The 27,303-nt window shown below is 37.7% G+C and overlaps 1 protein-coding gene across 10 annotated transcripts in view; it reads right to left on the minus strand.

Annotated features, from left to right (window-relative positions):
- LOC309633719 (contactin-associated protein-like 3) overlaps nt 1-27,303 on the minus strand; it is a 257,758-nt gene that overhangs the window by 147,888 nt on the left and 82,567 nt on the right. For all 10 annotated transcript variants that reach the window (XM_082402932.1, XM_082402942.1, XM_082402940.1 and 7 more), the window contains one exon: nt 11,132-11,242. In XM_082402932.1, the coding sequence (XP_082259058.1) occupies nt 11,132-11,242 (111 nt within the window). The remainder of the gene's footprint in view (nt 1-11,131; nt 11,243-27,303) is intronic.

The following is a 27,303-nucleotide window of genomic DNA, read 5'->3' on the forward strand; positions in this document are numbered from 1 at the left end:
TGTGATAGTTTTCAGTCTTTCTTTGTCTTTAATAACAAGATTGATCACCACCCAACACCTCCCTGCTACTTCTACTGATTTGTGCAAAGGTCCCATCTAATGTTTGATGAATGCTAAGTCCTTCTGGGTTCTAGCTGAGGGTTAACTAACAGTCCCAAGTAACATTACTCTGCAACTGCCTGTAATTTTATAATAATTGCCAAAAGAAGTCAGAAATTAGGTGTTGGCTTTTAGCTGATCATTTTAACTTAAAGGTTCTACATTTGAAGAGTTATATGAATCAGTTTCAATCTCTGAGAAACTGCTAAATGTCCTGTATTCTTAGTATCAAGGTTGTAAAGAATGTACTGAAGATACTTCTTCTTTTTGCATTTCACAATCTTTCTCTGTCATCTTTAATCTCTCTTGAAGCGGGAAGTATCATCAACACGGGTACCACATGTACAGAAATGCAACAGAGTAAAAAGCGTCAGCATGCTTCCAGCATCTGCCCTGGGACCAGCCTCTCCCACAGATGCAGCCACGTCTCTGTCAACCACTCTTCACCATCTGCAGGTAATCAACCTTGAACATTTCACATTCCTTACCTGTGGTGAGAAGGTGCTACTGGTATGCAAATTAAGCTATATGATTAAGTAGGTATTCTGATAAAGTAATGAAACTGCAGAATTCCCTGTGCTGCAAAGCAATTCATTTCAGCTGGGTAACACAGCCACGGCGTAATCCCCAGACCCCTGTAGGGTGATGATGCTGAATTACTGTGCATTCGCCCATGCACGCAGTCCACCGGGGTAGATGCCCTTTTTTCTAATGACTGGAAAAAGTGGGAAATGCACAAACATAACCTGAGGACTGTTAGGGAGCCCCGAACAGTTTTACTGACGGGTAAGGGAGATACTGTTCTGTAATGGAAAACAAAACAAAATACACTGAAACAACATTAAAGTGGGTATGCTTGAGCACAGCCGCCCCACCAGCTCTTAGCTGCAGAGCAGTGGTTCTGAAACTGATCAGCCTGCATTATTCAATGTTGCAAATCTTCAGTAAATTCCCCCTGGGAACCAACACCCCCTGAAACAGAGCCCAGGGATTTGCAATTACTGTTTTGGAGTCACCAGTGCTGAACCCACAAGAAAGGCACTTGCCCTCCCACCCAGCTCTTCCCCTGACCACACCACAGACTGTCTTTTTCCATTGTCACCGTCCTGTCTCCTGCCTCAGCCCCTTAGTTGAATAAAGTGTCACAATTCATACAAAGGAAAACATGTCCAGAGGGTCTGACTTGCACAGAACAAGGTTCCACAGCTTAGGACACTGAACACAAAACATCCCTCCCAGCAAAGTGTGATAGGTATGCTTTAGGGCTGCAATGAGAATTCAACAAGAAGCTGTGTTAGAGCATCTAGCACAATACTTTCTCTCCCATACACGATCGCAAGATGGGAGACAGTCATGGTGAAAGAGGGGTGACATCCAGAGTGTGGGGCATTGCAGTCTTTTCATTACTGAATGGGCCGTTACCTGCCACTTTATACTAGATAAAGGAGAGAAAATGAGGAAAGCCAAAACTTGTCACAAGCATGTGATGTGTTCAGGACCCTCCCAGATGCTCTAAGTGCTACCTCACAACTCCTCCATGCACCCGGCAAGTGGGACGGGTGTTACAGTCTCTGCTTTGCAGACAAGCAAAAAACAATCATTTTAGGTTCAGGTGAGGGTATTTTATAAAAGCTTAGCTCCCTTTTCATTCTGTACCCCTTCTAAGAACATATCCCTGCGATTTGTCAGTTATTCAGTATTGTTTGCTTATCAATACCAGACTGTCTTTTATATTGATATACTGGCAGATATATTGGAAGGTTTCTGTCTCTAGTTATCCCTGTGTGATTGTTTCCCCCACCTTTCGTTGGCTCAGACACAGGCAGTGACTTGTGTCTTTGGGGAGAGGAAAGGCTGAACAGGAAACTCTCAGCTAGGGCCTTAATTATTCTGGTCACTAATCAAGATGAAAATGACCCCTGCCCCTGGTGGCCACGGGGCATGCACTGTCATAATGAGTGTCAGCTTTGTGCAGAGGGGGAAATTACCCAGAGGTAGAAATTACCCAGAGTTGAAAAGGAGAATAGCTCATGCCTTCTTCAAGTTGGAACAAGGTCCAGAGCAGAAAGATACCAAAGGGAGCAAAGTCAAGTGGATAATTTGAAGTGAACAGACTAACCTATCTCCAGGGCATCTAAATGTCGAGCAAGTAAATGGCTAAATTGAAACTGTAATCAAGGGAAGTTTCCCTCCAAGATCTTCATTACATTGTCTCAAATGGGAGCTCATCAAGCTCTGTGTATTTCTTTTCTCACTTAAATGCATCTTAATTCACAGAAAACTCATTCCAGATTCCAGGCGGGGCTGGGTGAGTGGGGAGAGGGTGAGATAAGCAGGAGTAACAGATGTTCCCAGGAAAAAGGGGCCATAGGGCGGCAGGCCCTGGGGATGCTCCCTGACCATCCCACTCAGAGATCTCTGGGATTTATATATTGGTGTTTTTGTCACAACCCTGCCTACATTGCTGAGGGAAATTTAAGCATTTGCTCCAGCTCTGATTTCTTAAGGAGCAATTCCAACTATCTACATATACCATTTCTGGCTATCAGGATGTAAAAAATGCAGAAATCCTCCCTCTGGACCTGTCTAGGTAACCTCTGATTCCCTTTCTGCTGTGCTTCCTGCAGTCTGCTAGCAGCCTGAGCAGGAGATAACAGGTAGTTTTCCAAAAAGTGCATCCATAATGAAAAAATCACACAGAGCTGCCTAATTGTAAAACAGATTCCTGTACTAAATGCAGACATACCCTATAATGGTTTTGTAAACAGACAATTTAAAATTAAATAAAAAATAAGTGTATACTTGTTAATTTGTGATTCAAATTAAATGCCAGTGATATTAAAGAAAAAAAGCACAGTGTGACTGTTCACACGTGACTCCCTTAAGTTCTGTGTGCAGTGTCCCGAGGGACAACTTTCAATGCCCTTGGCAATTAACATTCATCGCTGCAGCTCTTTCTGCATAAAATAAACAAAAATCCATTGCTACTGTGTGTTTTGTTTTGCTTCTCTCATAGACACTCCTGACCAAGTTTTAAAGAAACACACAGTAGAGAGGCATTCAGATCTGAGTTGATCTCAGGCTTTGCAGTTCTTATGTGTTTGAAGTTCTGTATTGACAAGACTATAAGATGATTTTGCTAATTTCTCACCTTAGAAATAAAATACGAATTGCCCAGCAAGCCTATAAACCATCCGAACATGTACTAAATACCTCATGCATGACTGAATAAAATGTATGACCAAGTTTATTCGTGCATCTCCCGTGAAATCTTCATGTTTATGAGAGATGCAGCTCTGAGATCTGGTCTAATTCTATAAAAGCATCATTGTGCATCTTTCAGAGGCCCCCTGAGTTATTCAGAACAGATATGATTCCAGATCATTCTTGAGGCCACTCAGAATAGCTGCATCTCCCTCTGATATGTAGAGAGCAGTGGGGAATCCAGGATGCCCAGAAGGGCAGGAGGCCAGGCACTCTGCTCCAAGGCCCCCACCACTTCCCAGGGACACACCGTTACTCTTCTTAAGGCAAGAGCTCCTTTTTCTTTTTAATTAAATTCAGTGTAGGATCATGTCAGGAAATGCAAGGGTGACATGCTTAGAAATAAAACCATGAGTACTAAATTATCCATCCATACTTGACTGCTCAGTTAGCCAGAAGCCTTTGGAAAAAAAGTCCATTGATGGTAAAACTTACATTTTCTTTAGTGATGTTATGTAGCTGAATTCATTACAATTTGTAAGCACACTGTGGAAGCCTTGGATAAAAAGAGATATGTACAGACGAGCTGCTATACAAAATAGAGTAGTAAAATGAGAATGCAAAACGGATGAGGTCTAAACATCACAAAATGTAAATACTACTGACAAACGTGCATTTTTCTGGGGTGTAGGCATTCATCCCCAGCAAAGTATGGCATTATTTTGTGTCGGAGAAAAGCCTGCTCCACTGGATTTCCTTGGAGGAAACATGGCAACAAGGGAAGAGTCTACTGCAAGGATCACAGGACAGAGAGAACAGGGAACCCCTGAAATACCATCTTCCAGTCAGCCCCTAGTCCAGAAGCTCCTCATTAATGTTCAGAGCAAAGGTGGGAGTAGCTGACCACAGGGTCCACTGAGATATTCCATTAGCCTTTGTCACTGGCTGTGGTCTTCCTGGACCTGTCTCTGTGCCACAAGTTAAACCAGAAGTTCAAGACTCCTGTGTGCTTTGATTTAACATAGGATCCATGTATCATCAGTGATCCCAGATGCCTCATGAAAGGTTGCTAATTGAACCTCACCCCTTTGGCAGGATTGAAGGTCACCTCACTTGGTACGTCTTTCATCAGTGACTCCAAACAAGAAAAAGGGACTATCCCTACAAGAGGCAATGTAATTGCATTGGATGAGTAAAGCAGTATGTAACGGGATAAAATATATCTCCATAGGGATGCCAATAATATTTATTAAAAGTGGAGTACACAAAGACATCACGGTGTATGTCAAGGATACATACTGTTAAATAAATAACGTTCATGAACATTTCTGTATATTATACATGATGTAAAAGTGATTACTTTGGAAAAGAACAGAGTGGAATTTGCTAGACAACTATTTTTGAATTTGGATAGTGCTTAGAAGGGCTTCCACATACCTTTTGGGAAGTTGCCAAGTACGTCATAGGCAGTACTGACTCTTGGAAAAATACTATGGCAAAATTGTGGCCACCATAAGATACTTACTGGGCAGATTATAAACACAGACATAATTTTGCAAGGATAAACTGTTGTGTTTTTCATTCCTCTCCGGTAAATCCTGTTAGCCGGTGATCATTATCCCATGAAGCCCTAGAGAAGCCAGGGAGGGCAAAGACCAACTGAGAAAATAGGAAACAGGACGTGTGATGTCTCCCTCTTTGGCAGGAAGAAGAGATGGGAACCCAGAGGATCGTGGGAAAGAGAGGAAATGGAGGAAGGGTAAAAGGTGGTGGGAGGGTGATTCAGACACCTTGCTCAGGAACGAAGTCCCAGGGGGATCAGAAAAGTGAGAGGAATAAGCAAGCTGTGGAAAGGCTTTGTCTTGGCTTCCATTTGGAATTTTGGGAGATCACCTTGTAGGGGGCTGTGTAGTCATTACTAATGGTTGCCAACTATTTCCCTTCTTCTACCTTCCAGGCACTTGGAGGATTGCGATTTCCACGCCCCCTGGTGGTTGGGTGGGGCTATGTGACCAGCTCTGGCCAACAAGCTCTGAGTGGAAGTGATAGGTTACTTCTGTACTAAACTGCCAGGACAAAACCATTTGACGATCTTTTTCCCCTTGGCATGGTGAACCAGACTGCCCACAGGCCATCAAAAGGGGGCACAGAAGTGAGATGAGAGTCTGACTGGATCTGAACAGAAGGTCAACTTGGCAAAGGCAAATTAAGCCTGTAACCAAGGCTGCTCAGGCTGGAAACCAAATGAGACTCATGGTCAGGCTTCAGGGAGGCAAGAAGTGACATCGCAAAGATCCCGGAAGGGACAATGACCTGTTCCCTGGGAACACGGTCTTACCAAGAGGTAAATACGCCACAGGCTTCAGGAGCAGGTGCCAAGTAACCCTCAGCGTTAAAAGCAGACAAACTCCCTTCAGCAGATAGCAAGGAGCTGAGCCCCAACGTGAGAAGCCCCACCATCCAGCTGCATGAGGGCACCAGCCCTTCTGTAAACCCAAACACTGTCTTGGAAAGAAGCAGGAACAAAGAAATCTGAGCATCCCTGGAAGATGCTCACCCATTCAAAAGAGTCCACTGAATCCAAAAGAGACTGAGGATTGCCTTATTCTGGGGGTAGTGCTATAATTTGGGCTACTTGGTAGAGAGAAATGACAACATTGCCTCCCTGAAGGTTGTTGACAACGCTGAAAAAAACGTTTGGTTTGTTCTGGTTTGTCTCATCTAGCATCTTAGGTTCTATGGAGGTAACCTGGAGACTCCAGACCTTGAAAAGGACCATGGGAAAATCTGAGCAGATGAGTTCTGTGTGACAACTGTACGGCAGGGTCTGCACGAACCCTGGGATTTGGGGGCTTCTCCTCTCACATGCTACCATCATGCCGTGATTTAATAAAGTTGCATGGTCACCAAGACAGTGCTCTGTGCTTTAGTACATGGGTGTATTTTACATGGATGCTATTACATTTGGCCTGTCCACTGCACTCAATACCCACAGTTGCATCTGCAGGATCATTTGTTAAGAAAAATCGGATAAAGAATGTGTCTTGGCCCTAATAGGTCTAAAAACTTTTAGGAAGCACAGATAAACAGAATGAAAAATCTGACATTCAGAGGCAAAAATTCCCCAGTACATTCATATGCCTTTATAAAAATCTGGTTTGCAAGCCCTTTTATTGCCATCTGAATTGCTCAGACTAGTATTTGGGAATACTGACCAGTTCTACCAGGCACCTAGCCTGTGAATAAAAGATAGAAATACTGGAGAACTACGATTTTATGAAAAAATATGAGGGACAAGTTTATTATTATAAGATTTGCATCAAACATTTTTGATGTATTCAGTAATATTCTGATTTATATCAGGAGTTGATATACGTCTAGATATTTTAAATTATTATTCACTCTTTCCATTTTCTAACATTTCTTTGTAAAAAACAGTGAATTTTACATCACAGCTTATTTGGGATATTGCAGAGTCCAAATAATCAGACGTTCCAGGTTATAAGAAAATATTTAGTGTCTGATGCCCAGGCCTAAGCATTTTCTGCTAATCTAATCATGTGTATTTATTTCCTGCTAAAACCTGGAGTATTAACTTGTACTAGTAAATGTACTTCCTAAAGTGAGAAATAAATATCTTAACGCTGAGAATTGTTGCTAATATGCTCAGCCATCAATTGTATTGGGAGCATTAGACAAAATCTTTCCTGGCTCCACCAACACATAAGTCTGTCGTGAGGAAATATGATCAATGTCTCGGTACGGGAAAGGTGAAGAATTACAAAGAGAAAAGAAAACATCCAGTCAGTTCAGCTTGTCTCCATCTACTTTCTGTTTGCAATACACAATATAGTAATCTGATATGCCATTTTTGATCAAGTTAAATTTAAAGCAGTCTCATTTGCACTGTCAGTGATGAGTGGCTTGCCGCATTAGAGGGCGTGATTTTCAGCATCTGGGCCATGAATGGAGTTGTCCCTCTTTCTGGGGATGATTGTTTATGCAAGCACTTTGGGGGAACAAAAAAGGAGAACAAAATGTGTGTACACTTCCTCCTAATCAATCTCAATCAGCTCTGGCCAGACCACTCATCTCACCACCATGCCTGCGGTGACTAAAGAGGACACGTCACGTGGCTAAAAAGAACATGTTATCCGGAGTTGGAAAGCAGCATCTGAAATGCTAAAGCCAGTTTCATGAAGGGTCACCTACAGTAACAATAATTGTAAAAACAAAAGGTTATTTTCACATGCAAGATCTAGAATGAAAGTCCAGCGTGGTTTACTCTAAGGTAGTTTTTTTACTTTTGGTTTTGGTTTTTTAACTTTTGTTTTGAATAAACTTGGATAAACTGCATAAAGTTCCTTTAGGAGATTTTTGAGAAGAAAAAAATGAAGTCAATATTATAGCATGTTCTTATTTAGAATACACAGATTTCAGCAATCTTGATTTTATATGAGAAATATTAGGTCACTTGTAATTCTAGGAAATATCAATTTAATATTGATGGAAACAAATTCAGCTAATATGAATAGTCAAACCCAATTTGACTGTAAAGATGTAAAGCTTCAAGAACTTTACATTTTTATCTAATGGCATCAATTTCCTTGAATAGGTATATGAATACATGTACGTGTCTGTGGTTTACCCCTTAAAAAAAATCCATCAGTTCTGAAAAATTATACATTCAGGCATTTCCAGTAATTTGTGTTTCTCTGTATAAAAAGGTAAGGTGTATGACCTCAGAGGGGATACTTTGTTAAATGTATTATCTGGAACCCAATCCCAGACTTCAAAATGGGAATGCTAGAGGAACCAGACTAGAAATTTCAGAAGTAAACTCCAGGAGCACTTAGTCCAATGTTGAGTGATGATACTAGCCCATTCCTATCTCTACAATAACCAACACTTCCATTAGGGAGCTCACAGAAAACACTGGCAAACAGGTGGTAACAGGAATCATGGTTTTCAAAGATGCAAGGTCTGCATCTCTCTGCTTTGGCCCACCTGTCCCTAGAAACGCCTGGATCCCTCCTAACTTCTCTGCTCATTCCTCTTAATATCCTTCATAGACTTCTTTCTTCTATTTATTGCAAAGTCTTTCCTAAGAAATATTTTACTACTTTTCATAAATTAATAGAAAACAAAATAAATACATAAACTGCATAAGTAAAAAATATGTAAAAGAGAAAACATGAAATGTGCAATAAGTTCTAGTCAATTAATTAACATTTGTTATGTGTTGAATCAGTGAAGTACTTTAAAATCATAAAATGCCTTAAAGTTTGAATTATTTGGCTTTGGGGGGTTATACAGTGGGTCAAATTTATATATATGCACACACATACAATCAAAAATTATGTATAGACTATTCTCTTACTACCGTTATGTATCAGGTAGATGAATTGATCAGCTGCTATGTATAAAGTTCTTGGTGGAAGCTGTGATATTTGAGACATTTCTAATTCTTAATGAACATTCTAGAAGCGCAATGACTTATGGGCAAAATAAGAAACTAGGGGTGTAAGACAGACCACCTTCTTTAAAACTTCCAAATACCACAACACAGACCAAGGAAATTTTAACCATACAATCAGGGAGTCTAACATGATTTTCCTCACTAGATCATACACAAAATATTCAAAAAAGCTAAAACTACTATATATGAAGAATCATCACCCTCATTATATTCATCCACATTTCATACTATCCACATTTTACATCATAATAATCTAAACTAAAGTGAACTAATATGTTCTCCAGCATTTACCAAGGCAAAGGAAATGTCAATGAAGACTCTGGGATGCTGGCTTTTAACAGAAAACACATATAGATAATCCTTCAGAAGGAATATTGATAAATTGTGCTGTCTAAAGCGTGCTTTAGAAATGGGTCTGAAATCAGGTGGTAATATCTAGGGATATTTAGTGAAATGTACACTATATGCAATCAGAGTAGCAACAACCATGAAAAAAAAACCCTCATCAGTTGATTGCCACTCTTAAAATAATTAATTTAAATTTGCAAAGAGAGTAGTTTAAATATAAAAGATAAGCTTTGTACTTACCATTTTATAATGATGGCTTATAATATTCTGAGTTATTAGTTTTTTAATTAAATATAATGGAAATAAGTTCATCTTAAGCTTCAGGATTTTCCCTTCTAATGTTTATAAACTTCCCAGTGCCACCATATTGATAGCACTGGAGGCCTGAATCATAAAGACACTCTACACATGCAAATTAGAAACACAACACACAAGCCCCTCGGGCCTCTTTAAACTAATTAAATATGGTTTATTTAGTTTTTACAATTTTAGGGAAACCACTGGAAAGTTTAGATGTTAAGCTGATATTAGAATAACCACCAGACCGAAAATGGGTAATTTGATAACTGATCTCATTGAAATCTGGTTTCAATGAGAATATATTTTTACTGGGGTGCTAAAAATGATTATGAATGATGCTTTGAGGAGTAAATATCTGGCCACAAAATGCTTTTTCCTGGGAAAAGACCATGAAGGTGGACAATTAATGGACATGCCTTCCCATCCTGAACTCATTGAATTTCTTCACCTGTGTTCTTACTCTTCCCTGCCAATCTATTTGATCACTTACTAGGTTCCCAAATTTGATCCTTAAGGACACAGTAAAGTTCAAGCTAGACTTTAACTCTGATCTTAGAAATGTCAAAGAAAGGGAGGAAAACACTCAATTCCTTAGTAGTATCTCCAGAATTTACAGCAGTGCGTTTACATGGGACACAGTTAATTTTAACTTTTACTTTCTGAATTCATCTTTCATTTAAAAAATCTATCCCTTAAAACAGTAGCAAAACAAAAGCAGAAATAGAGACACAGACGTAGAGAACATACCAAGGGGGAAAGGGGTGGGGTGGGAGGAATTAGGAGACTGGGATTGACATATATACATTATTGATACTATGTATAAAATAGACAACTGATGGGAACATACTGTATAGCACAGGGAGCTCTACCTAATGCACTGTGGTGACCTAAGTGGGAGGGAAGTCCAAAAGGGAGGGGATATCTGTATGGGTATGGCTGATTCATTTTGTTGTGCAGTGGAGGCTAACACAACATTGTCAAGCAACCATACTCCAATGACAGTTAATCAAAAAAAGTAGCAAAGCATTTGAATTTGAAGTGTATGTATTCACTTATTTAATCCACTGAATTAGTATTTGTGCAATAGAAGAGGTAATTCACTCGACAACATTCAAGTAGCAACAATGGACCTTTCCAAAAAGTAAGTCATTAACTCCCTTCCCACTAATAGGAAGGGAATCTTTATTTTCAGTAGCAGCCTTCACCTGGTCTCCTCCCAGGCCAAGTCCTGGGAATGGAGTCATTTTCCCATGACATCCTTTGGCAGCTTCACATCTTGCAAACATCAGGCTTCCCCAGTGGCTGCAGCACTGGCTCCTTCTTGTGTTGTTGTCGTTATTCATGACCAGCGCACTTGACTAGTCACCCTTCTGTCGCCGGTCCTAAAACTAAAAAGGGATGATAACCCTGGAAAAAATCTAGACTCCAATAATTCCCTTCTCATAAATCTTATTGATGATCATTTGCTGGCAATCAATAGGGAAGGAAGATATCAAAACAAACCAAAAAATGGATCATAAGCAAGAAGAAAGCTAGCAGAGGAATACTAGCAGATATGATGAACCTGCTGCTTTCTTCAGTTTCATTAAACTCAATGTAATTAAGTTTTGACCTATAAGAAGGAATATGAACTAAAAATGAAAATAATTCTCTCTGGGAAAGAATCAGGGTGGATTGACAAGAAGACAGCTGCAGACTCACCGTCTCTGCGATTAAGACTTGCAAAGCCAGGGCCGTGGCTGCTGGACCGCTCTGAGGAGCTGCTGAAGGAAGCCCGGGGCAGGGCAGACGCCAGAGGAGCGTCACAGCTATCTGGGGGGAAACACCACGTGCGGGTTAATACACTGATTAAAGCTTTCCTGTCCTCTCTTCCTCTCTTCTTCCTTCCCTTTTACTTTCCTTTCCTTCCTGTTTCCCTGCCACCCTCCCTTCTCTTCTTCCTTAATTTCCTTTCTTTTTAGTTAACAGGCTAGGAAAATGCTAGAGCCTGTGGCAAACATGGTACTCATACCATGGCCAATTCACAGCTATCAGCGTGATGTCACTGACCAGGAAGTTGGAAAAAGAATCATTATATAGTATTTTCACCACGCAGACACAAGGTATGTAAATAACCTCAAGAGCACTGATAACAGCAAGATGAAATAAAATAAAGTAGGAAGTGGTGAGTTTTCAGAATGTATTACTTTTGTTTTAATATGATTTAATTAATTATGTTTATATAATTTAATTTTTAATAATGATTGTATTTTCATGCAAAATTCATGAAAAGTTAATGATTGGCTCTTGCTAGCTGCTAAAAATTGGTTCCAGCACATCACTCCTAAATGGGAAAATATTAAAAGTATTTCCTTGAAAATCAGAAAGAACACTTTCACAGACACCACCGTTTCTATTGAACGTTGCACTGAAAGTCCTATCAGTATGTAAGAGAAAATTTAAAAATTAAAAGCACAAAATTGGATAAAAAAGAGCAACCGTTATCGTTTCCAGATGATATGATTATGGAGGTAGAAATTCTGAAAGTCATTGGCTAGCTTAACAATTCATTATACAAAAGCTGATAGTATTTCTAAACTTATCCATAGTTAGAAATTAAATTAAATAGAATAGCAAATACTAACAAAACATATAAAGGATCTAAGAATGAATCTTACAGAATTTGCAGGACATTTATGGAGATTATTATAAAAATTGTATTGAAAGACATTAAAGAAAAACTACATAAATTCAGACTACAATGATTGCAAATAGGAAGACTACTTTTAAGGTACTGGTTTTCCCTAGCTTGATCTAAAGATTCATTAGAAGTTCAATCAAAGCTCAGGAGGGTTTTTCACAGAACTTGAAGCAGTGAACCACACAGCTCAGGGGTTCTTAACGTGTGGTACAAATATGATATAGGGGGTCTGTTGAGATGAATAGAAAAAAATTACATCTTTATTTTCACTAACCTCTAGCTAAAATTTAGCATATTCTTCAGTCACAAAGGTAGACAAACCAGACTATATTCACCAGTGCCCGTGCATATGTTACCAACATAAGTTACAGATATTTTAATAGCAATCGTTGTCCAAGACATCTAGAAATATTGTTTATGGTCCCCTTTACTTCAAAATAACAGTATTTATTAAAGTCACCACTAGATCTTGTTTTTGAATGCGCTAATAACTAAGAAGACACTATGTTACAATTTCTAGTACATTGATATCAGCATTTCAATATAACTATTTACTTTGTAACCCTATGTATACATTTTATGCATTTACAAGCATTGCTGTGAGAAGGGGTCAGGCTTCAGCAAAGTACCCGAAGGGTCCTTGGCACAAGGAAGAGCAAAGAAACACCCGTTGTGAGTGTGTGCACTGCAAGTACAGAGCTGTTGAGACATTACTGGGGCATTATTAGCCATTCAGAAAATTCCAGAAGATTGGGATCATCCACAATCCACAGTCAGCTGTGCTAACTCGAATGTTAACGTGACAATTTCTCAGGGGACAATTTCTCTGCCTGTTGAGCAGACCAGGCCTGCATCATTCCCCCTTTAGGTAAAGGTGTCCCAGGGATCTAAGTAACCTGCTCAAAGTCACAGAGCTGGTTGAGGCTAAGTGAAGATTATCTCCATCAACTGTTTAGCTTGGGAAGCCTGCTCCTTTCCCAGCCTCCCCCACCCCCCTCAGCACGGCTTCCTTTCTGAGTCTCCCCAGACGCTCCCCACTCAGTCCCCTCTGCTCACATCTTTCTCATCTCACCGTATTGGGGTCTCTCCTTTCTGGGTTGGAAACAGTGAGGACCAAGTGTAGATTCTGGAGCCAGACAGGGTGTGGGCATGACATTTACCAAGCTGCCTACTCTTGGGAAGTCACTGGCCCTCCCTAAGCCTCAGTTACCTCATCTGTACAATGAGGATGTCACACAACTGAATCACACAACTGGACAAAGGGGAATCACACAATTCATAGGGTTTCTATGAGGATTAATAGTGCTTGCTTTTATTATTTTCAGTATGGTAAGACAAGTCATCACATAAGCTTCTTCAAAATATTCTATAAGGACGTTTTCCCTATAGAGAGATATAGAAGGCAGCATTCAACGTTCCAAGCCATATTCTCATTTTTTATTCTTTCCTCAAAAGAAGGCATATGAATCTTAGTCTTTAAAAAAAAAAAAAAAAAAGAGTAAGATGTACTCGCTCTTATGAAGTCATCTTTGCCTTTGAGAAACAATTTTAAAAGTGATCATTTTCTTTACAACCCTAATTGGTTGTTCCAATTCACTTCCACACAGTCAAATTTGAGAATGCACGTGATCAAAAACCGTGACCATGTCCAATAAGGTACTTGGAAAAGAGCGGCTCTGTGTTTGGACAGTGTTTTCAGTACATTCACTGTGTTTTTAACTAAATTACATTCAAGTAAGGTGAAGTCTCAGATGCCACCCAAAAATCTCCTTAACCATTGTTTTCAATCTGAAATGTCTATATTTTATACTACGATTCCTGGAGCCAAACTTGTTAAGACACAATTTAATTTTCTTTTTCTGGAATCATTAAAAAGTATTTGATTTCCACTGAATATTATTCTTATCAATAGTCTGATACATACTATTTCTATCCAAAAAAAAAAGATGAATCCTGAAATGCTTCAAAGCTACAACAATTATTCATAAATAATTGTTTTAACAAACGAGATGGCAAAACAACTGAAAAGTACAACTATTTAGCACTTAGGGGGAAAATGAGGTGAGTACAAGTAATAATCTTGTAAGAATTAACAAATGAAAATAGACAGATAATATTACAGTTCAATAGGCTAAAGCAAGTTTATTTCTCTTCATAATAACACTCATATTAATAAGAAATTATTCTATGAAATAATCTCAGTTTTGAAATGCACTTATTCCTTCAAAAGTTCAAATGTACTCAGAAGCTCAAATGTTCTCAGAAAAACTTAGGAACTCTAAAGGGAAACTGAGGATCCATTGTAACGTGTCTTATAGAAAATACAGACACACCGTAATTGTTCATGATTTATGTATGATTCAGATCAGAGTGCTCGGCACATCCCTGTGTGCATGCTTCTATAATACGTTCTTATGTATTAAATGAGCAAACATTGTCTCAGTAGTTGTACCTATTGTAACATCATTTTAATCAATGGCCTATTGTTTGTCCTGCCAACAGAACAGCTTTATACTGAAATTATTAAACAATATTTCGCTTCTGTTTTTAAAAATTATATATATATTCTTTTCTCCAGGTAAAATCTTAGAAATTTGGAACTTCCCATAGCTGGGGAAAACATAGTTGCCTTAATCCTCTCAATCTAAGTGACACTATCTGAGTGTTTTCCAGACCCTTGACCTCCTCCTAAAACTACTTAAATCTACCCCCTCCATAAATAAAAAATAGTCCCAGACAAACCTCTTTGGATTACTACAGCTCCTTGGTGATGCATGCTCTTAGTTTCTTCAGAACTTTCAAATCCAGTTTATACACAACTGTATATAAATGGCATCTTTTCAATATGCATTATGTTCTAAAGTAGACTAAAAATTCCTCAGCAAAGAAAATGTCACTTTACTGAATTCATTGATGAGCTCTAGTAGTTATCTGGTAGCACCTTTAGGATTTTCTATGTCTAATATCATATCATCTGCAAACAGTGACAGTTTTACTTCTTTCTTTTCCAATTTAGATTCCTTTTCTTTTTCTTCTCTGTTTGCCACAGCTAGGACTTCCAAAACTATGTTGAATAAAAGTGGTGAGAGTGGACATCCTTGTCTTGCTCCTGATCTTAGAGGACATGCTTTTAGATTTTCACTGTTGAGTATGATGTTAGCTGTAGGTTAGTTGTATATGGTCTATATTATTTTGAAATATGTTCCCTCTAGGACCCTTTCTGGAGAGTCTTTAATCATAAATAGGTGTTGAATTTTGTCAAAAGCTTTTTCTGCATCTATTGAGATGATCATATGGTTTTTATTCTTTAACTTGTGGTGGTGTATCACAGCCATTGATTTGCAGATACTGAAAAATCCTTGCATCCCTAGGATAAATCCCACTTGATCATAGTGTATGATCCTTTTAATGTATTGTTGGATTTGGATTGCTAGTATTTTGTTGAGGACAGATGAATGGATAAAGAAGATGTGCTACATATATACAATGGGATATTACTCAGCCATTAAAAAGAATGAAATAATGCCATTTGCAGCAACATGGATGGACCTGGAGATTATCATACTAAGTGAAATAAGTCAGACGGAGAAAGACAAATATCTATTAAAAAATTTAAAACAATAATTCAAATAATTATTTTAATAATATAATAATAACCTTCCAAAACAGAAAGCACAAAGTCCAGAGGGCTTCCCTGGTGAATTCTGCCAAACATTTAAGGAAGAAATCATGCCATGTCTCCATAATCCCTTTTAGAAGATAGAAACAGAGGAATACTTTTTAACTTATTCTATGAGGCTAATAGTACCATAATACCAAAACCAATCACAGATATTACAAGAAATGAAACCTACAGACCAATATTTCTCATGAACACAGATGCAAGATCCTCAACAAAATATTAGCCATCAAATCCAACAATGTATAAGAAGAATTACAGGGACTTCCCTGGCAGTCCAGTGGTTAGGACTCCATGCTTCCACTGCAGGGGGCCCGGGTTCAATCCCTGGTGAGGGAACTAGGATCTCACAAGCCACACGGTGTGGCCAAAAACAAAATAATAAAGTAAAATAAAATAAAAATTTTAACAGATTTTTAAAAAATAGAAGAAGAATTACATACTGAAACAAGTGGAATTTGTCCCAGGTATTCAGGACTGGTTCAACATTCAAAAATCAGTTTATGTAATCCATCACATCCACAAGCTAACAAAGAAAAATCACATGGTGCTATCGATAGATGAAGAAAAGCATCTGACAAAATCCAACACCCATCCATGGTAAAAACTCTTGGTAAACTAGGAATAGAGTTGAACTTTCACAAATTGATAAAGAATATCTACTGAAAACTTACAGCTAACACCACACTTAATGGTGAGAAACTGGAAACTTTCCCCACTAAGATCAAGACTAGGCAAAGATTTTCCCTCTCACCACTCCTTTTCCACATCCTACTAGAAGTCTTAGTTAATGCAATTAGACAAGAAAAGGAAATAGAAGGGATACAGATTAGGAAAGAAATGTCTTTGTTATGGATGACAAGATCATCTATGCAAAAACTCCTGGAACTAATAAGTGGTTATAGCAAGGTCACAGGATACAAGGTTAAAATACAAAAGTCAGTTGTTTTTCTATATACCAGCAATGATCAAGTGGAATTAGGAATCTGAAACACTATGCTATTTACATTAGCACCTAAAAAATATAAAATACTTAGGTATAAATCTAACAAAATATGCATGAGATCTATATGAGGAAAACTACAAAACTCTGAGCAATTAATCGAGGAAGAGCTAAATAAATGGAGAGATACTCCATGTTCATGGACAATACTCAATATTGTCAAGATTTCAGTTTTTCCCAATTTGATCTATAGATTCAAGGCAATCTCAATCAAAATTCAAGCAAGTTATTTTGTGGATATCAACAAACTGATTCTAAAGTTTATCTGGTAAAGCAAAAGACCCAGAATGGCCAAAACAATATTGAAGAAGAACAGAGTGGTAGGAATGACACTACCTGATTTCAAGACTTACCATAAAGGTACAGTAATTAAGACAGTGTATTGGCAAAAGAACTGGCAAATAGATCAGTGAAACAGAACAGAGAGCCCTGAAGTAGACCTACACAAATATAATCAATTGACCTTTGACAAAGTAGCGAAGGCAATACAATAGAGCAAAGATAGTCTTTTCAATAAGTGGTAATGGAACAAATGGACTTCCATAAGCAAAAACATGAATCTAGACACAGACTTTTTACCCTTCACAAAAATTAATTCAAAATGGTTCACAGATCTAACTGTAAAGCACAAAACTATAAAACTCCTTGAAGATAACATAGGAGAAAATCTAGATGAACTTGTGTTCTGCAAAGACTTTGTAGATACAAAGCCACGATCCATGAAGAAAAGAACTGATAAGATGGACTTTATTAAAATTAAAAATTTCTGCCCTGCAAAAGACAGTCAAGAAAATGAAAACACAAGCCATAGGATGGGAGAAAATATTTGCAAAATACACATCTAACAAATGACTTTTATCCAAAATATGCAAAGAACTCAAACTTACTAATAAGAAAACAAACAACTCCAATTAAAAAATGGTCCTAAGCTGACTTTAACAGACACTTCACCGAAGAAGATACACAGATGAGAAAGAAGCATATGAAAAGATGCTCCACATCATATGTCTTCAGAGAAATGCACATTAAAACAACAATGAGATACCACTACACTCCTATGAAAATGGTCAAAATCTGGAACACTAATGACCTCAAATGCTGGCAAGGATGTAGAGCTCTCATTGGTAGTGGGAATGCAAAATGGTGCAGCCTTTTTGGAAGACTGTTTGGCCGGTTCTTACAAAACTAAACATATTCCTACATGCAATCCAAAATCTGTTCCTTGGTATTTACCCAAAGGGGTTGAAAACTTATGTCTACACAAAAACAGGCACAAAAATGTTTATAGCAGCTTTAGTCATTAAACGCCAACACTTGGAAGCAACCAAGACACCTTTAGTAGGGAATGGATAAACAAACTGTGGTACATCCATATAGTGGAACATTAGTAATAAAAAGAAATGATCCATCAAGCCATGAAAAGACACAGAAGAAACCCAAATGCATATTACTAAGTGAAAGAAGCCAGTCTTTAAAGGCTACATACCATACGATTCTAGCTATATGATATTCTGGAAAAAACAGAAGTGTGAAGCCAGTAAAATGATCAGTGGTTGCCAGTGTTTAGATGGGAGAGAGGAATGAATAAGAGGAACATAAGGGATTTTAAGAGCAGTGAAACTATTCTGTATAATAATATAATGCTGGATACATGTCATTATACATTTGTCCAAACCCACAGAATGTACAACAGTGAGAGTGAAACATCAACTATGGACTTGGGGTGACTATCATGTGTCAGCACAGGTTCACCAATTGTAAAATAAAAAAAGTATCAACACCACTCTGGAGAAGGATGCTGGTAATGGCAGAGGCTAAGCATGTGTGAGGGAAGGGGGTATATGGGAAATCTCTGTACTTTCTGCTCAATTTTACATAAACCTAAAACTGCTCAAAAAATAAAGTTTATTTTTAAAAAAGGGCAGGGGGGCTTTCTCTTTATCAACTACCCTGAGTATTCACTTAAAAATAAGTGCTATGATTTAAATAACTTACTGAGAAAGAAGAGAAACTTTCAGGGTTTTTTTTCCCCAGTTATACATCCTGGAGCCCATTTATAAAACTTAGTTCTATCCCTTCATGGTTTTAAAATTGTGCAAGGGTGTGTGACTCTACCAGCCTTCAGAGGAATCAAATATCTGGAGGGAGAATGGCTGTAGTTTTTCATGGATTGTCCTGCTTCAGCACCCTAAGCAGACAAGGATTTAGATCTGTTTTAAAGGTCAATTTTAATTATTCCAATTATTATTCACTCATGACTGCTGAAAAATTATATTCGACAAAAGGAACAGATTCCCAGTGGTGGGAGTGTTTCTAAAATTATAACTTGTGCCAGTTTAATGAATCATACTGCTTCTCATACAGGAACAGCACTTTTTTTTTTTTTAAAGAACCACTATTTATCTTTATTTCTTCAGCTTCTATCACAGTGCCTGGCACATGGTAAGCATTTGATAAATGTTTGTTGAATTAAATTGATCACAAGTCCGAGAGCAACTTTCTTAAATCTCCATATCTAAGTTATATTTCAACCCTGACATATATTGAGCTTAAAACATTGAAACAGCCAAGTTCATCCTAACAGAAAAATCATGCGGTCTTAATTTCCAGGCTGGGTGTGGGGTAGGTATGTGATAGTGGGACCCAGGAAAATATAGATAGAGAAGAGGGGTTCTCACTAATAGGAAGGGACTGCCAATGAAGTATTCATTTCAGAAGGCATTCTCATTCCTGCTTAAACAGGGCATGTCAGTAAAATTCAGCAATCCAACACACTCAGGTATTTTTCAAAAATAATTCACAAATGGAAAGATGAGAACATGTCTGTGTTAGAAGTAACATGTCTAGATTTATCAAGATTGTATAATTTTGTGCAATGAAATTCAGGGGAGAAATAGACACAGCAGTTTTTCAGACACTGATACCCAAGGGGCAATTCCCCATCCCTGCCCCTGAAATTCTGATTTAGTGAGAGGATTTATTTGTGTACTTAAGGCAGACACATTCTGTTCTTCAGAGAAGGAAATGTACAACACTCGGGACAGGAGCTGAGAGATCTCTGCAGTGGATGAAAACCTCAACTGTGCCAGGAGAGACCCTCAACGTGGCCACCAGGAGTGTGCACTAAATTGCAGTTTTCATATGAGTAGCCCTGGTATCTGTATTATGTTCTGTGGTTATTAAACCAGATTTGGAGAGTTGGGCAGTGTAAAAGACATACTTTCAAAAATCTGAAGCCCTATCACGCTAGTGCCCAGAAAGATGCACTTGGGAAACTCAGCTGTTGACTCATATTAGTATTGATATTACTTTAAATATTTAGTTTAAAAAGACTTTCACTATCCATAGCTCATTAACTGGAAAACTTCCTTGCTTGTACATAAATCTGAAATATCCATTTAAGGGGCAAAGTCTAATATTCCACACAACTTACTCAAATTGTTGAAATAGTCACAGAGCAATGAAATATGCAGTTTTGGGGTGACGTCAGTATCATGATAGTGTGAATCGTTCCTTTTTTCTCTCTCTCCTTTGATTTACAACTATTAGGACGTCCATAACCAGAAAAAAAAAAAAAAAAAGCACCTATCCACAGCATACAACGACATCCAAGAGATCCATTCACCTGTGCATCCAAAGTGGGTGGATTGGACCATGGAGTAGGTAGCAGGGATTGAGGTAAGTGGCTGCAGAGCTGGTGGCAGGAGGCTGTGACAGCACAGAAGGCGGCTGCTGTTCTGGCAGCGAGCCAGCACCACCTTTCCGGCAGAGGAGCTGGAGGATGAAGGCAGTGACTGGAAGTCTGCCCAGCCACGTGTGTTACAGCTGGCGGGACCAGTTGCTCTCTCTGAGGAGAGACTGCAGTGAATGGGCAGAGGGAAAGGAAAGGTAAGTAGACAGACAAAGAGAACTGAAGTAAAATGTCTCCTGCTGTCTGCCCCTGGAGGCAAGGGGACCGACCACCCAAGGACCCCTGGGACACCGCCCCCATCCCAACTTGAGGATACCTCTACCAGGCCATGGACACCCACAAAGCCCCAAGTGCTAAGTACACACACCTCCCCCCTGCGTCCACATTCTGCCACCACGCGTTGTTTTTGTCGTTGTTGTTTTTGTTTTGTTTTGTTTTAACTGTGTGGGTTCCCAATCTTAGAAGCCGCTAGTTAACGCTGGTAAGAGAAACCAAAAACTTGTGCCATAGCGCCACCTTCTGGAAAGGAAGGCTCCTAACTACCAACCTGTTGCATTCTTAGGATCAAAGTAAAGTCTTACCTAAATAAAAATGGTGTTCCATTTTTTATTTAGGGAATCTTGGTAATACGGTATCGCAAAAAAAAGAAAGACAATTTTCCAGTAGCCAAACCCAAAGGTATGGAATATTGTGATCTAACTGATAAAGAGTTTTAAATAGCTGTTATGAAGAAATTCAATAGAAAACTCATAAAGGCAATGCAATGATATTAGGAATGAAAATAACAAGCAGAAGGAATACTTTACCAAAGAGATTAAAATTCTAAAAAAGAATCAGACAGATTTCTGGAGCTGAAGAACTCAATAAATGAGATAAAGAATGCATTACAATGCACTGGAAATAGAGCAAATCAGGTAGAAGAGGAATTAGCAAGCTCAAGGATAGAAATATAGAAATAATTCAGGTGGAAGAAAAGAGAGAGCTAAGATTTTTAAAAAGTGAAGCCTATGAGAAATATCTGATTCTATTGGAAAGGGAAACGTAAGAATAATGGGCATCCCAGAAGGAGAAGAGAGTGGGAAGGGGACAGAGTTTATTTAAAGAAATAATAGCTGAGAAATTCCCAAATCTGGGGAAGGGATGAATATACAGATCCACGAAGCTAACAGAATATCTTGTTATCTCATCACAGAAAGACCTCCAAAACACATTTTAATGAAGCTGTCAAAATTCAATTATAAAGAAGCAATTTTAAAGGCAGCCAGGGGGGAAAAAAAAAAAAGACAGCAACCTACAGAGGTACCCCCATTAGGCTACAGTAGATTTCTCAGCAGAAACTTTGAAGGTCAGGAGATAGTGGAATGACATATTCAAAATATTGAAAGATAAAAATTTCCATCTAAGAATATGTGGCAGTTATCCTTCAGATATAAAGGAGAATTAAAGCCTTTCCCAGACAAACTAAAGCTGAGGGAGTTTACCACCACTAGACCTGCCTTATGAGAAATGTTGAAAGGAGCTCTTCAAGCTGAAACAAAAAGACAAAAGTACACAAAACTCTGATTAAGATGATAAATACTCATAATTAGAATACTGTAAATCTTTTCTAGAACAGTATATTAAATTCTTAACTATAATATAATGGTTAAAGGAAAAGAGCATTAAAAATAGCTATAGATACTACAACTTGGTAATGAAATCACAGCATAGAGATCATTTCTAACATTAAAAATAGAAAAGGGGAAGAGTAAGCAGATGAAACCTTTATAGGTGAATTAAGATAAACTGGCATCAGCAGGAAAGGGGCTATTTTACCTGTAGGATGTTTTATGTAAACTTCATGGTAACCACAAGCAAAAATCTAGAGCAGAAACATAAACATAAAAAAGGGGAGAGTGAGCAAATCACCATGGAAAACCACCAACTTATAAGGGCAGACAGAAAGAGAAGAAAAAAGGAACAACAGAGAGACAAAATAAGCAGAAGGCAAAAGATAAAATGGCAATAGTAAATTCTTACATATCAATAATCACCCCTAAATGTAAGCAGATTGAACTCACCGATCAAAAGGCACATAGTGGGTGGATGGCTGAAAAAACAAGGTCCAACTCTATGCTCTCTACAGAAGACTCATTTCAGCTCTAAAGGCACATAGGCTCAAAGTGAAAGGATGGAAGATGATATTCCAAGCAAATAGAAATGAAAAGAAGGTGGGTATAGCCATCCTTGTATTAGACAAAACACACTTCAAGCCAAAAAAGGTAAGAAGAGACAAAGAAGGTCAGTAAAGGGGTCACTACATCAAGAACATATAACAATAATAAATATGTACGTTCCCAAAACCTGATCACTGAAATATACAAGTATGTAATAATAGATATTAAGGAACAAATAGACAACAATGCAGTAATTGCAGGAATTTCAATACCCCACTATCAGCAATGGATAGATTGTCTTGACAGAAAATCAACAAAGAAACATTGGACTTGAACCACACCTTAGAACAAATGGATTTAATAGACACATATAGAATATTCCATCCAACAGTAGCAGAACACACATTCTTCTCAAGTGCACATAGAACATTCAGGCTGGATCATATGATAGGTCACAAAACAAATCTTAGCAAACTTAAGAAGACTGAAATCATATCAGCTATCTTCTGTGACCACAACTGGTATGAAACTAGAAGTCCACAACAAGAGGAAGATGAGAAGATCTACAAACATGTGGAAAGTAAACCCACGTCTAAACAACCATTGTGTCAAAGAAGAAATCAAAAAGGAAATAAAAAATATCTCAAAACAAATGAAAATGAAAACACAACATATCAAATATCATGGCATGCAGCAAAAGCAGATCTGAGTGGAAAGTTTATAGCACTAAATACATTAAGATGTTAGAAAAATCTCAAGTAAACAACCTAACTTTATACCTCAAGGAACTAGAAAAAGAAGAAAAAATTAAGCCCAAAGTTAGCAGAACTAAGGAAATAGTAAGTATCAGAATGCAAATAAATGAAATAGAAACCAGAAAAACAATAGAAAGGATCAAGGAAACTACAAAATGTTTCTTCAAAAAGATAAACAACATTGACAAACCTTTAGTTAGACTCAGGAAAAAAAAGAAGAGTCAAATAAATAAAATTAGAAATGAAAAGAGAAGACATTACAACTGATACTACAGAAATACATAGAATCATAAGAGACTACTATGAACAATCATATGCCAATGGATTATACAACCTAAAAGAAATGGATACATTTCTAGAAACACACAACCTACCATGACTGAATCAGGAAGAAATAGAAAGTAGGAACAGACCAATAATGAGTAAAGACACTGTATCAGTAATTTAAAAATTCCCAACACAGAAAACTACAGGATCAGAAAACTCCCCTGGATAATTCTATCAAACATTTAAAGAAGTAATACCAATCCTCCTCAAACTCTTTCAAAATATTGAGGGGGAGAAAAAACTTCCAAACTTGTTCTATGAGGCCAGCATTACCTTGATACCAAAGCCAGATAAGGATACCACAAGAAAAGCAAACTATAGACCAATATCCCTGATGAACATAGGTGCAAAAATTCTCAACAAAATATTAGCAAACCAAATTCAAGAACACATTAATAGAATTATATACGATGACCAAGCGGAATTTATTCCTAGGATGAAAGGATGGGTCAACATATGCAAATCAATAAATCCAACACATCACATCAATAAAAGAAAAAATAAAAATCACATGATCTTTTCAATAGAGAAAGAAAAAGCATTTGACATAAAACAACATCCTTTCATAATAAAAACCCTTAACAGACTGGGTATAGAAGGAACATACTTCAACATAAAGGCCATGTATAACAAACACAAGGGTAACATTATACCTGATGGAGAGAAATGGAAAGTGTTTCCTCTGAGACCAGGAACAAGGCAAGGATGCCCAGTCTCACTATTCTTCTTCAATATAGTACTGGAAGTCCTAGCTAGAGCAATTATGCAAGACAAAGAAAGAAAATAGATCCAAATCAGAAATGAAAAAGTAAAACTGTCATTATTTGCTGATGATATGATTCAATATATAGAAAATCCCAAAGAATCAGCCAAAAAACTATTGAAATTAATCAACAATTTCAGTAAATTGGCAGGATACAAAGTCAACGTACAGAACTCAATTTCATTCCTCTACACTAATGATAAAGCATCTGAGAAAGAAATAAAGAAAACCATCCCTTTCACAATAGCATCAAAAACAGTAAAATACTTAGGAATAAATTTAACCAAGGAAGTGGAAGATCTGTACAATTAGAACTGCAAAACTGCTGAAAGAAATCAAGGACACCAACAAATGGAAAGACACAAACAAAATCAAAGAAATTGAAGACACAAACAAATGTTCATGGATCCAAAGAGTTAATATTGTTAAAATATCAATAGTTCTAAAGCCATCAACAAATTGAACATAGTCCTCACCAAAATACCAGAGGCATTCTTCACAGAAATAGAAGAAACAATCCTAAAATGTGTGTGGAACCACAAAAGACCTCAAACAGCCAAAGCAATCTTGAGAGAAAAGAGCAAAGCCAGAGATACCACACTTCTGGATTTCAAGCTATACCACAAAACCATAGTAGAAAAACAGTATTGTACTTGGGGGGAAAAACGACAAATTGACCAACGGAACAGAATAGAGAGCCCAGTATTAAACCCTGGCATATACGGTCAACTAGTGTTCAACAAGGAAGCCAAGAATACCCGGTGGAGAAAGGATAGCCTCTTCAACAAATGGTGCTGGAAAAATTGGAGAAACATATGCAGAACACTGAAAGTAGACCCCTATCTCACACCACTCACAATAATTAACTCAAAATGGGTCAAAGACTTAAACATAAGACCTGATGCCATAAGAATCCTAAAAGAAAATGTTAGGGGAGAAGTTTATTGATATTGGTCTTGGCAATAATTTGGTGGGCATGATGCCAAAATAACAAACAATAAAAGAAAATAATCAAAACATGGGACTACATCAAACTCAAGAGCTTCTGCACATCAAAAGAATTAATTAATTAACAAAATGAAAAGACACCCTACAGAAAGGGAGAAAAATTTTGCAAACCATTTATCGAATAAGTGATTAATATCCAAAATATATAAGGAACTCAGTCAACTCAATAACAAACAACAAACAATCTGGTTAAAAGATGGGAAGAAGAAGTAAATAGTCATTTCTCTGAAAAGGACATCAAAATGGCCAAGAGACACATGAAAAGATGCTCAACATCACTAATCCTAAGTGGACTGCAAATCAAAATCACAGTGAAACATTACCTCACACCTGTGAGAATGGCTATCATCAAGAAGACAAGGACCAACAGATGCTGGTGAGGATGTGGGAATGTAAATTAGTCTAACAACTATAGAAAGCAAGATGGAAGCTCCTCAAAAAATTAAAAGTAGATCTATCGTATACTCCAGGTATTCCACTTCTGGGTATACAACCAAAGAAAATGAAAATAGGATTTTGACGAGATATACGCACTCCCATGTTTATCACAGCATTACTCACAATAGCCAAGATATGGAAACAACCCAAAAGACCATCAGTGGATGAATGGGTAAAAAAATATGTGGTATACATACACCGTGGAATGTTATTCAGCCATGAGAAAGGAAGAGATCCTCCCATTTGCTACAACATTATGCTAAGAGAGTAAGTCAGATAGAGAAAGACAAGTACTGTATGATGTCACTTACATGTGAAATCTAAAAGTTAAACCTGTGAAAAACAGAATAAAACGGTGGTTACCAGGGACAGGGACAAGAGGGATGGTCTTTAAGGGTACAAACTTGTAAGAATTGGTAAATGAGCCATGAAGATCTAATGAAGAGTATAATAAATAGACAGTAATACTGTACTATAATTATATAATGTGATCATGTGTATTATAATTATATAATGTGATATTACTTCAGCAATCACATTAACAATATATAAATGTATCAAAGTAACATACTGTATACCTTAAACATATGCAATGTTACAAGTCAAATTTACTCAATAAAAAAGTGTGCAATTTTATATTTTTCTGTTCATACATTGTTCACGTGAATTACCAAATTACTGTAATTGCCAAAATCACATAATTTTCTTCTACAAATGTTGCTGCTATATAAGTTGCTTCATGGAGCAAGGACCTAATAAATTTTTTTTGTTGTTTAATTTATTTTTGGCTGTGTTGGGTCTTCGTTTCCATGCGAGGGCTTTCTCTAGTTGCGGCAAGTGGGGGCCACTCTTCATCGCGGTGCACAGGCCTCTCACTATCGCAGCCTCTCTTGTTGCGGAGCACAGGCTCCAGACGCGCAGGCTCAGTAGTTGTGGCTCACAGGCTTTGTTGCTCCGCGGCATGTGGGATCCTCCCAGACCAGGGCTCGAACCCATGTCCCCTGCATAGGCAGGCAGATTCTCAACCACTGCGCCACCAGGGAAGCCCCCTAATAAATATTTTTTGAGTGAATAATTTATTTTGAAACTTTAGAGATTTTTTTTTATCCTTCAATTTTCTCCACTAAAAATTGGAGACAAAATTATGTATTTCTTTCTGTATTATATGATTGTAGAAGAGTTAAAAACTGCTGCACAAATTTTTTAAAAACCTGTGATGAACATGAAAGGGTTAGATGTTCCTTTATATTTACAGGAGTGCTTCTTCTAAAAGTCCATGTAACTTTAAAAACTTACAAAATTTAACAAAAAAATAACACCTATACTATAATATTTGATCCATAAATACTATAACAATTGTTAAAATTTTAGGA

Source organism: Balaenoptera borealis (assembly GCF_965194805.1).
Source record: "Balaenoptera borealis genome assembly, chromosome: 8".
In the NCBI taxonomy this organism is placed as follows: domain Eukaryota; kingdom Metazoa; phylum Chordata; class Mammalia; order Artiodactyla; family Balaenopteridae; genus Balaenoptera; species Balaenoptera borealis.